This window comes from Triplophysa rosa, linkage group LG3 (genome assembly GCF_024868665.1).
Source record: "Triplophysa rosa linkage group LG3, Trosa_1v2, whole genome shotgun sequence".
NCBI classification, from domain to species: domain Eukaryota; kingdom Metazoa; phylum Chordata; class Actinopteri; order Cypriniformes; family Nemacheilidae; genus Triplophysa; species Triplophysa rosa.
In genome coordinates this window covers 15,790,631-15,803,896 of record NC_079892.1, presented here as the reverse complement: position 1 = coordinate 15,803,896, position 13,266 = coordinate 15,790,631, and the positions used below count along the sequence as shown (strand labels likewise).

Genomic DNA, 13,266 nt, shown 5'->3' with positions numbered 1-13,266 from the left:
CAGCATGGAAGAGTGAAGACCGCGAGTGGCTGCCCGAGGTGGTGGTGCTGGAGCAAGTATGCATCGGGTGGGATGGAGAGCTCGCTGCCGTGCTCCTGGGCTGAGGTGGGGTGGCGGCCATCCGGGAGGGAGCGGAAGAGTCATCGCCGTTGGCCGTGGGCCAGAGCCTGCTGCCGTCCACCGTGAAGGGGAGGAGCAGGAAACGGGGGACTTGCTGCAGGCTGCCCTCAGCCGGAGGAGCCATCGCCGACCGCCAGGGGGTGGAGGAGGATCGAGCCGTCCACCGAGTGTCCAGTACCATCGCATGGCACCGCGATGAAGAGCTTCTCGGCTGGCTGAGGACCGAGTGGCAGTGTGTATGGGAACCGGATCAAGATTTCTTTTTTCTCCCTCTCTCGTTGCTGTCGCTCCTTGTGCTTCCATCTCCTTTTCTGTCGTCTCGTCTGTCCTTACCCCCAGGTGCTGCAGCTGGCGAGACTGGCCCCCAGGGGGAGTAGAGCGCAGTCTCGGGAGTACCCCCCGGCCTGCGAGGGGGGTATGTGACAAGCAGAGCGGGAAGAGGGCCGCGCGAGGCCGGTGACGTGAGTGATAATGAGCGTCAGCTGCGCGTTGCACTGTCTCGCATCTCTCATGGAGGAGCGGAAGCATAAAAGGAGGATCGACAGCAGTGAAGGACGAGAGAGAACCTGGCCTGGATTTTATGTCATGTTTTATTATGTTTGTGTGGCCATTTGCATAATGTTTTGCACTATTTGACTGGCCGGGGGGGCGGCTTTAGAATTGTGTGTGTGTGTGTTCATGTTTGTATATCCCGGTGGGGACCTAAACCTGTATGTACACCAACACATGGGGACTCGTGTCACCGTGGGGACCAAAATTGAGGTCCCCATGGGCAAAAAAGCTAATAAATTGTACAGAACAATATTTTTTAAAAATCTAAAAATGCAAAAAGTGTTCTACGATCTTTAGGTTTAGGGATAGGGGATAGAATATACAGTTTGTACAGTATAAAAAACATTACGCCTATGGACTGTCCCCACGGGGATAGTAAACCAGACGTGTGTGTGTTTGGGGGTGAGTGTGTGCGTGCGTGCCTTGTGTGTCTATGTCCATGTGTCCATGTCTATGTGTGTTAGTACATGTGCATATTGTGTGTGTGAAGTGTTTCATATGTCATATTCATGTATGTGGGTATGTCTGTCTTCTGTGTTTTCACCTTTTTCTTGTTTTTACAGGTATAACTTTAATTGTTTTGCTTATAGTCAATATGTCTCATGTACAGCTGCTTTGTAACAATGAAAATTGTAAAAAGCACTATATAAATAAAGTTGAGTTGAGAGTCGAGGTCGTATTTTGATGTATGTGACAGATATTGGCCACAATGTTGTCTAGGCAGCAACGGCCACTTCCGCTTCCTGTTAGTATGTCCCAGTATGTGCAAACTATTTTGCCATGCACACAAAAGTACCTACTATTCCAACACAAAAACAGTACCTACTATTAGGGCTAGTATAAGTAGGCGAATTGGAACGCAGGGCGGGATTTTCTGTGACCTTGGGCGTAGCATAAATGAATATTCATGAGTTTCGTTAAATTCATGTATGCTCTGCCCAAGGTACCAGAAAATCTCAGGCACCGAATATTTCTGAACAGGGCATGCCAAAAGTATGGAGCGTGCCAAATAGTTTGTCATTGGTCAAAGGTGCTCTTGCTGGCAACTGCATTGGCCAGAAATTTATTAATATGAGCTCTTGACAACTAAATAAATGTTTTGATAGACAGAAATGCTTTTGCTAAGTTGCTTTGTAATAAATTAACAGCAGTCTGCCTTTTCTAACATTAATGTTTTATGATGAACACTACTGTACCAGTATTTTTATATATTTTTCTCCTCAGACAAAACAAACATTTTTGTTTACACGTACTTGCAAAATCAAAGAAATCAAAAGAAATCATAGATGTATTACAACTAAAACAGTAGTAATTATTTGTGACAGCTATGCTTTCTCTGTCATTTGCTTCTGAATTTCACCCTTATCAGCTTTTGCCTGAATAACACTTAATACATGACATTTATACATTTATGCATTTGGCAGATGCTTTTATCCAAAGCGACTTACATTGTATTGTATTATACATTTGTTTCTGACGATGTGCAATCCCCTGGGATCGAACCCATGACCTTGGCATTGCTCTAACCACTGAGCCACAAAAAAGCTATTCTTAATATTTCACTCAATAACTTCACTGTAGTTATACAGGTATTTACAATAATATGAAATGTGGAATAAATTGCAACCTTTTACTATGGAACAACTATATCATAATCAGTAACTGGGAGTGTGACCTTATTCTAAAGTGTGACCGAAGTGTCTTAGGATGTAGGCCAATAGTGTTTAGGCTTTCGCAACCAATTGTAAAGACCTTTCAGCGCTACCTTGTATTCCCAGCCTTGTTCAGAGTCTATTATCTATTTGTCTTTGTGTAGTTTAGGTTGATTCAGCCCTGTTTCTTGGCTGGGGACTCAGCCTTTTGTTCCTGTCCTGTTTGCATTTCAAATGTTTGTTTATGCTGTCTGGGGATTCTGTCCTCCCAAAATGTGACACTGTATGGTACTGTATGGTTCTCTTTTAGATTGTTATCAATTTGAATCGATTAAATTAATTGTTTTGAGTAATTGGAACAGACAACGTTTATAAGATCAATCTAGGATTAATTCATTGAAACTTTAATGAATTATTTATCAATTATTTACCGTTATTGGTAATGCAACTTAAACTACTTGGTAAATACATTTAATGTATAAATAAAATAAAATGTATAAATAAAATAAAATGTGTAAATAAAAATGCAAATAAGACGTTTCTCTGGTTTATCTACTAAATTGTGGTTATTTACTGTATTATTTATCATTCATTTCAAGGTGAATAATAACAAACAAACAAAAAATTATTGTTTGTTGTGTGTATTGTTTGTTGTGTGTTTTTACCCCTAAATCAAACAAAATTATCTCAATGTTAGTAATATCTTTGTATCCCTCTAATTGAGTTCTGAATGTTTAACAGTACAAAATCTCATTCTGCTTGTTTCAATCATTTACACCTTTGGTCTTTGATATAAATTTGTCATGGCTCTGCTTCATTTAGTCATGTTTTTCTTGGTCCTGTAGCAGAGTCATGACAAAGCCTTTGGTTATGTGTGGAGAGAAACATATTATTGTCCTTTTGAAACTAATATACGTTCTCTCCAGTGTCTCGTCTCTGTTCCCGCCATCTCGTTTTCTTGTTATCCTTCCCTGAGTGTTTCATTACCCACACCTGCCCTGTGTCGTTATCCCTCGTTTGTCTTACCTATATATACCCTCTTGTTTCTTTGTCCTGTGTCTGTGTATTACATACGTTGCGTTCTGTTCTGTGTACCTCGTGTGTCGCGTCGCTGTAAGTACTTTGCCTTACCCTTGGTTTCCCCTTCTATGTTTGGTTTAAGACGTTGTGTCGCTGTTTGGTTTATTAGTTTATTTTTGCCCCCCCGTGGGAAGTGTTTTGTTTTGAGTTCTTGTTTTGTTTCCGTGTTCTTTTCCTTGTTTTGTTTTGCACCCCATCGTGGGTTTTTGTTATATTAAAGTCTTTTGTTAACCCCTTCACGCCTGCCTGCTATTGGGTTCTTCTCCACGCCAGTCCGTGACATAAATTGATTAAGATATGTCTCATGGTTATGGTATTTGTGTGGATATGGCATTGGTATGTATACGAATAGGAGAAATTAGAATTTGGCAGTGAAGTAAACCATACTATCAGCTTAGATCGTTATTGCTGTTTGATGACAGTCTCACTGCACCTGCTGTTAGAAGTGAAATCTCTATTTAATTAGAATTTTAAATACACTTTAAATCAATCAAAAAATGTGTTTCTTTTTGTATACCGTGATTGTTATGAGGGCATCTTCCATAAATGTGCATCTACAGCACACATGCACAACAAAAAATATAATTAATGACAAAATTAATTTGAGCAATATTTAGTATAAGAAACCATGTCTGCAGTGCTGTCTTTCATTTTATTGCTGATCATGTGTGTAATAAAACGATTTAGTGGGCTAGTAAAATGGTCCCAATTGTTCTGCGATTCTTTCAGTTTCATGATTTGTGAAAAATTCCATGTGATACCAGTGTTGACATGTCCGCATGTGTTTTTTATGTAAGGGGAATTATTTGGCCAGTTTACAGCACTGAATTGGGAGCGGTAAAACAATAATGTTATGATATTAGCAATAATACTGCTGTATAACTGACAAATAACATTTTGTCACAGTATAACAAAATAAGAGCAAAGTAATGGCGATCTGACATTAGAACTCTGATCTCACCCTCTGTCCTCTGCTGTTGACGGAATTTACTCTTCATCTCTATCTCCGCTCTGAGTGTGACGATCTCCAGCTCGTACTCCTGTCCCGTGTTCTCAAGTTGTGAGATTTCAGCCCGTAAGCGGCAGAGTTCCTCCTGCAGACTGGCGATGTCGTTCTCTCTTTCAGCCGCAGCTTCTTCTGCTGCCTGCTGCAGGATCAGCACCTCCTCCTGCGCTGCCCGCAGCTCCTCCCGCGCCTCCTGCAGCTCAATCTCTTTCTCCTCTTCCAGGCTGACCATCTCCTCCTGAACAGAGCGAAGCTGAGCTGCAGGGTTGGCAAATAATACACCTCAGCTTCTGACTTTGGACAATTCTTCAACCAGACAAGTAATTTACTTTCACTGCCCTGCTGTAAAACAGCTCACTGGCAATCTTCTGTTTTCTACTCATCAAACTTCTTTACTAACTTCCTTAGCCATCTACTTCTCATCAGCTTCACCATGCGAACCCACTGGTACAGCATACTTTCAGGTACAGTATACTAGCACCAAACCACTTTGAAATGCTTGTCTGGTTGTTTCAGCAGGGTACGTGCACTACATAAGTAAAACACGGCACGCTCACAAAACTATTTCTCCATGCCCAATTACGTTTTGGGTTTGTAAACTTGGTTTGTGTATTGAGAGTATGTGTTACCTTGTAGACGCTGGATCTGTCTTGTGAAGGCCTCAGCCTGATGAGCACTAGCTAATCGCTCATCCTCCAGAAGTCCTGATCAGAGATACAGAAAGACACACTTTCAGATACAATTTCTTTTGGTGGGACATTTTTACAACACAGTATTATTTTTGCTGTGTTGATATTCGGTACAATGGTATGATAATGCTTTTATAACAATTATATATTATAAATTATTAATAACAATTTTATGTGTGCCACCTATACAGTATTTCAGACACAGTTGGGTCAGTTATGTTGTGTGCTTTTGTTTCGCCATAAAAATAATTTTAAAAGCCAAATTAGGGTCAACCGTAGAGCAATGCACAATTTTCCCTCAAAACCAAACATGGGCTCTACTTTCTGTTTCAGACATAAAAATGTAACCATGCAGTACTCTCCTATATACAGTATTTGAAACCTGAGTATGAATGTGTGGCGGCTCTAGAGGGTAATGTTGACCTTACGCCAGGCCTGTGATCATGACTAGAGTCCAGGGGCAGCAAAGCATGATCACTAAACGGATGATTCAGGAATGATCATATCCCTTCTGCTGGTCAGGACAACCCGTCTGGATTCTTTCCTTTGCATGCAGCTGTCCTTTCACATGCCTGTCACGTTACACACACAAACCAGCCTACATTTACTGGCCATGGGACCATTACCAGAATCCCTGGAGTCAGTGTCTGCTACATATCATGTGACTCATTAAAGAGCTATGGAGTGTTATTTATAGAGGCCTTTTCCTTGGTCAGTCATTCAGTTAAACAACTCATGGTGCTAAAAACAATGAAATACCACATTTAAGTGCATCTATAGCAAATAATTGTTAATATTGTATATGGGTCACTCTTTAAAGATCAACTATCATGCCATGTCATGCATTCTGAAGAGATCGTTTGAAACTGATAGATTGCACGGTCCCAGTGCTAAGAGATGCTGGACATGAACTGCACGTGGTAAGTCAAACTAAGTCATAGGTCTGTGTTTTGTTGGCAATCGGCATGTACGAGCATAATGTACAAAAGGGATTAATGTGATGATGTGTTGCTTGCCAGTGCTGTAGTTCCATCCCACTCTCCTCACTAGTCCCACCTCTAGCAGCTTGTGATTTTCCGGAACTAATCGTATAGCTGTATCTCTCTTTTATTAATTTGATCAAACTAAATACTTTTCGAAGACACGACATATGCAATACTATTGTATAGGCACTCAAAATTAATATGAGATTGGCAGAAACTGCCTGTGATACACGATCTTTCAAAGATATACAAACAATTTATTCATGTACAGTATAATGTCGACTGTTGCTTCCTGTGCTAAAATGAACTCACTGCAAAGTATTACCAGTCTAACGTAGCGCTATTACGATTTTGATCACTTTATTGATGACTATAATGCAGGGCCGGCCCGTGGCATAGGCGGCATAGGCAGTTGCCTAGGGTGCAAAATGACCAGAGGGGTCATGGAGCTCAGGAGACCATGGAGGTGCCGGGAGCGGGGAGAGCAGGGGCTGACGGACTCCTGAGGAAACTCTGGTGCAGACTCTTCAGGAAACTCTGGAGCAGACTAGGGAAACTCTGGAGAAGACTTATTGTCTGTGGCAGTCTAAAGCAAAAACTGTAAAAAAGATGGACGTGTGACGCTGCTTCCTTCCATTGTAATGAACTGAGCATAAAATGACAGACGATGGGTGCTGACATGTTACGCAAAAACGTCAGTTTGGAGCATGCGCAGAAGGAATCGTCAGTGGAACCAGAGTCTGCATAGCAGTCAGCACGAAGTGGAACGAGGTATGAAGTTCCAGTCCATATTCCCTGATGACTCAATCGCAAACGAAGAAATCATGTTACCGTGTAATTGGTAGTATTCACAGTACTCATCACACATTGGCAGATATTAATATTGTTAATATGTTAATATGGTTATAGTTCTATTCAAAGTTTCAAAGTAATTTTCGTTTAATATTATTGATTGTTTTATTGTTAATGGTGTAATGCAATTAGTGATGGTCGTATTGTGTCTAACAGAGCCGTTAGTCTGGGCTCGATTTTGATAGGGAGTTTAAGCGTAGATCCGTCCATTGGAGATTGATTGCTCATGCCCTGTTGTTCACACTGTATCGCGAGAGTTTCTTCATACAGGTGAACGTTCTCAGGCGAGATCGCGAGAGGTGGCTCATACGAGTAAACGCCATCGCTGAGAAAACGTCACTTCTGTCTTGTGATTATTCTTCCTGTTTATTCTCAGGCGTAACAACCGCACCCCTTTTTTTTTACAGTTTTTCTCGATTCCTTAAACACATTTCTTGAAATTATGCCTCGTATTCTCAAAACAGTAAACACAATTCCCCAAACATCTTTTTTTCACGTCAAAATGAAGCTCTTTTCTCAAAACCATTCAAACTTGCTGAAAAACCAAACTGTTCCCCCAGATATGACAAACAAGCCCTCAAAATCACCCACACTACAACATAGTCTTAGACACTGGTGAGATCAATTCAAAACACTGTTACTAAAATCTCTTACTGGGATTCAAGAATAATTTGACAGCTTAGTGTTTATTATACAATATATACAACAACAAAAATAGTGCACATAGAGCAAAGTGCAAGAATGAGCTTTAGGAAAAAATAAAACATTACACTACTGTTAAGTACACGTGCTACAGTTTACTGGATACAGAATAGTGAAATTTCTCTCATATAAAGTGTGTACTGTAATTATACTGTATGTTTACAGTAAGTAGTATAAAGCCCAGTAGATGATTCTAGGATGCACACTTACCTGTGCTACTATTGATATTCTCCTGAGATTCTGATTGGTGTGTCACACAATTCAATTGCTAACACACAATTCATGAAACAATTCACCATTTTCTGACAACTATAAACACATTCTCAGAACAATACACCATCTTTCAGAAGTAAAACTGATGACACATCAGAATCTCAGGATAATATCAATAGGAGTACAGGTAAATGTGCATCATCCTGTGAATCATCTTCAGGGCTTTGTATTACTTAAACATACAGTATAATTCACCATTTTCTGACAACTATAAACACATTCTCAGAACAAACCCCACACAACAACATCCTCATTTTGCAAAGGTTTAACCATGTTCTCATTCAGAAAACACAAACACATAATACAATGAACTGAAGTGTCAATATGTAAACTCAAATAGCACACATTTATCCATCAGTAAACATTCAGCAGCAAAACTAATGATACACCAATCAGAATCTCAGGATAATATCAATAGCAGCACAGGTAATTGTGCATCCTAGAATCATCTACAGGGCTTTGTACTACTTAAACATACAGTATAATTTCAGCACACACTTTATATGAGAGAAATTTCACTATTGTGTATCCAGTAAACTTTAGCACGTGTACACCAGTAAACTTTAGCACGTGTACACCCTCAAATTTGTCATTGTCAAGTTTACAAATGTGTGTTTGTAGCCTTTTTTTTACCCGTTCGTATTTTTGCAGAACTCAGAGACGACTAATTAAAGAAAATCTGCTATAGTATACTTTTACCAAATTGGGCCAAAGGTGCAGAGGATGCCATATTTTATATTGCTGCCTATTGACAAATCGCTTTGCTTATATTGTTTCCCTGTAAGTCACGAATGTTATGGTTTACTGTTTTGAGAATACAAGGCATAATTTCAAGAAATGTGTTTAAGCAATCGAGGAACATTGTAATACATAAAGATGAACAAAAATCAGAAAAGGTAAATTAATAAGCCTTTACATTGCTTTCGTCTAGAACAAAACAGAGTGGAATTAAGAGAACATAACATAATTAGGGAGTATTAGGAGGGAGAAAAGGTTCGTTTTTTTGCAGAGATTTAAAAGCAGTCAATGTTGGAGCAGATCTAACATTGTGTTGCAAACTTTTCCAAAGTCTGAGGCCTACTATGGCAGAACAAAACGTCCCATTTGTTTAAAGGGATAGTTCACCCAAAAATGTAAATTCAGTCGCAGGGCCGTGCAGAGACCTTTAAAGGGGCAGGTGCTTAAAGTATAAAAGGGGCAAAGGAACAAGGCTTTAAATAGGGCTGTGCTCACAACATCAATACAGCAACACTGTATATCGTTATGCATACCTTGCTGATACATGTATAAATACAGATACTTCTGTATTGATACAGCAGCAAATGCCATGATGCAGTTTTGAAAAAGAAACAGAACAGAAAAGACCGCTCTAATGTTTAAAAATATTTTATTTGCACCTACAGTATTAATTAGATTAGATTAGATTAGATTCAACTTTATTGTCATTGCACATGTACAAGGCAACGAAATGTGACCTCTGCATTTAACCCATCCAGAGAGTAGTGAACACACCTCCGGAGCAGTGGGCAGCTATTACTGCAGCGCCCGGGGAGCAAGTAGGGGTAAGGTGCCTTGCTCAAGGTGCCCACCTCAGTTGGTACCCGCCGGCCCTGAGAATCGAACAGGCAACCTTCTGGTCACCAGTCCGACTCTCTAACCATTAGGCCACAACTGCCCCTAATAAGTCTGGGATTAGAAACTGAAGTGAATGAAGTTGACCAAACCTTCTCTGTTATACAGAATAACAGCTGTTATAGTAAACTGTGTAGGACATGATCACTATTGGAAACAAAAGTGTCCACTGTATCATGACATATTGTATTGTAAGATTGTAGGCAGTATTTTTTAAAGCACTGTGGGCTGACATCACTTACAGAGAGCAGCTGATGTTGAGGGGGCTGCTGGAGATGTTGCTGCTACGGTTGCTGTATTTGCTGTTGTAGAAAAAATAGTTTAGTCACATTAAAAAAACAATTTTGTTCCAACCCTCTTCTGAATTTATTCATTTTTTAAATGATAACGATAATAAATACAGCATTGTAATTGAGGCATTGAGGATGAGAAAATTAAAATAAGCCTGTTTTATCAGTAAAAATACTGTAATAATAATACTTCAAAGTCTTATTAGTTTTAGTCAAATAACATAAAAAGACCAGACCCCATGACGCCCGTGAAACTTTTCTCCCCAAACAGCAAAGATCGATTCAAGTGAACATGCGCCTTTGTTTATATCGCTGTGTAGAAGCAACATTAGCTGCTGCTCACGTCAGTTCAGAGCAGAGCAGGCTACACACACAACAGCCGCGCATGCTCTCTTCACGGCGTTCTTGTAAAATACTACTACTGCTTCTTATAATAATAATAAATACATTAATAAGTAAACAAGCACACCGCTCCGCTGAAAACACCACTTACCAGCAGTGGCGAACGGTCTTGTATGCTGGAAATGCACTAAACTACTGAAGGCGTCTGAACGTGAGGGGTCGTCCCAGATGAGGTCCACAGGTGAAAGGTCATCACGTGGGTCATTTTATTCAGGACTAAATTATTATTCATTAATTTTACAAATAGTTAGATTGTGCAGCCTTTGATTAATAAAATATATATTTTTGCATTGACAAATTCAGTGGTCATTTACTAACCCTCAGATTGTTCCAAACCTGTGTACATTTCTTTGTTCAGCTGAACACAAAGGAAGATATGTGGAAGAATGTCAGTAACCACACAGATCTCATCCCAAATTGGCTCCTATAATATTTATATTCCCTACTATGGCAGTAAATGGGGGATGAGATCTGAAAAAAAGTTTTTGTTTCTTCATATTTTTGGTTTAGAATTTTGAGTGAAAGAGGTCATATTTACTTGTGACTGTTTTTCTGTGGCACTTTGTTTATATATTAAAAAACTGTAGGCCTACTGTATGTTACAACAAGAGTCTTGCACAGGTTAGGTATGTTTTGATGCTGGTTTGACCATCTTAAACCAGCTATGGACCAGCTAAGGACCAGCACATGACCAGTTTAAACCAGCACACGACCATCTTAAACCAGCTCAAACCAGCATCAAAACATACCAAACCAGCATACAGTTTTTTTCAACAGGGGTGTATGTCCAACCCAACATCATAAAAGTAATCCAGCTAATTTGAGTTTATTTGGGGAAATTAAAATGTCAAGCCGATCAAAGTGCTAGATTTCACTGAATTTGTCTTGTAACAAAACAGGCATATGACTCGTCAAGATACCTACTGAATTTGAATCTAGCACCCACATCTGTTTGTTTACATTTTAACTTGGCTAAATAATCTCATTAAAATGTATCCTTTTCTCTCACAATATTGTTTCACTTCAGAAGATATTAAATCATTTGGATTACTTTAATGATGGATGGATGTGCTTTTTGGAGCTTCAACATGTTGAGTCACATATAAAAAGATGACATAAAAAGTATTTCAATATAAATGTATTTATTTGTATGTAAACATGTATGTTCAAAAAGGAAGTCATATACATCTGCGATGGTATGACAGTGAGTATATTTCATGTATGGCTGTAACATGAAAAAGACACCTCTTATTGCTAGCTGTGTTGCATCAGTTAGGACAGCATGTAAAGTTGTCTACACACTCTTCATTTGTTTTTTATGGGTATTACTTGTCGGACTAGATTATATAATAGCAGCTAGATTTTCAGGTCAAGCTATGATACAATGTGCAATGACTTTTGTGTCAGATGATACACATTGGTCCGAATCCAGCAGCAGCATTGACTGTCATCGTAAAAATTACGCTGCCTAAACTTAGTTAGAGGTTAAGATTTATCGCACTGGCAGTGTGGCTAAACATGTCAACCATTAAAAACTGCTATAAAGAAAAAGAACTGTACACAATTACCTGCCTTAAAATGGAGAAGGCAAGACAAAGACAGTAAGTGAAGCATTTGTGAACTTAAATAGAGTGCTTATAAAAGTCTTCAAGAAACTTTGAGAGACCATTTAAGTAGTAAAGACCTTTTTACTCCAAGAATGACACATAATTCGGTAATACGGACTACTGAGTGAATAGCCTAAATGAATTCTGATGAGCCAAGTTCAGATCATTCCCACAGCCCTGGCGAGAGCATCTCACCTTGAATCTCCAGGAAGCTCTCCTCATGTTTCTGAGACATGTCTCTGGCTTCTTCCAGCTCTATCAGAAGCTGCAGCATTTGTGCCCTCAGCTCCTCCATCTCCTGCTCCTCAGACAATTCCTCCTTTACACGGGCCTTCTCATCCTTTACCTCCTTCTCTTCTTCAGTGTCATGCAGAATGTCGCGTTCCTTCTCCGAGATCTCAGTGCCCATCATGCTCGAGTCTGCTCTCAGATCGCTGTCACCTGAGCAAGAGATGTTACATAACATTTGTTCTTTACCCTAAACACTCAGATTGTGATGTATTCAATAAAATTCTAATGATCTTATGTATTGATCTGTTTGGATATTTGTAAAATTTTGCCACTAGCTTGAAAAAAATTATCTACAGTGTCTGTAGATAAGGGGTAGTTCAAGGCATCTCCGGTCTCATGCATTGGTGTGCATCAGTGTTAGTATGAATGTGTGAGTTTGTGTGTGTGGGAAGGGGGGTGTTCACGGCATTTGTGCATTAGCGGCCTTAGTGGGCGACATTATGTGTGGGTGCAGTGAATTGGCAGGTGCTACAATATGCCATGTGGGCGAAAAAGGGAAAAAAGCTTTGAAAATGGAACAAAAGAGGTGAAATGAATTAGTGAATGTGGAGAATGATCAAAGGACTGAGTTTGAAAGTTAGAAACTTTAGTTCTGCATCTGTAATGTAAATATTTTTGTTGCTTCTATGCCTTTAATAAAAAACAACATTCATCCTTAATAATAGTGTTCTGATATTATCATATGGTGTGCAAACGTTACCATGTATGCAGTATGAATATATTTATAATTTTACTTTAATTGTTTTAGTTTAACCACACATCAACAGCTCCTGCATTTGAGAAGCAGAATCAGCAAATTGAAATATGGCAAAATCTCATTAATGCTCACTAAGAAGTTTTAATGAAATTTTTAAGCATAAGTCGAAACACAGCAAAACATAAATAATGGAGGCTTCTGTATATCTTCACAAAAAGTGACCATAAAGATGCTATCTACAAACCAAAACATATATTACGAGCATAAATATAACCAGCAATAAAAAAGAAGAACAGACTCTTTACCTGCTCACAGGATGACTCCATGTCCATGATAACCACAGCAGAAGAGCAGAAGAGCGTAGAGACAGTCACCCACTCCAGCTCTCTCTCTCTCTCTCTCTCTCTCTCTCTCAACCCATTATGTAAGGTATGACAC

General features: G+C 39.4%; 1 protein-coding gene across 1 annotated transcript in view; it reads right to left on the bottom strand.

Annotated features, from left to right (window-relative positions):
• The window catches only part of ccdc136b (coiled-coil domain containing 136b), an 18,166-nt gene extending 4,900 nt beyond the window's left edge, over positions 1-13,266 (bottom strand). The window contains exons 1-4 of the mRNA XM_057330220.1: positions 13,134-13,266; positions 12,036-12,281; positions 5,040-5,114; positions 4,366-4,668 (exon numbers count right to left, since the gene is read on the bottom strand). Of these exons, the coding sequence (XP_057186203.1) occupies positions 4,366-4,668; positions 5,040-5,114; positions 12,036-12,252 (595 nt within the window). The 5' untranslated portion in view covers positions 12,253-12,281; positions 13,134-13,266. The remainder of the gene's footprint in view (positions 1-4,365; positions 4,669-5,039; positions 5,115-12,035; positions 12,282-13,133) is intronic.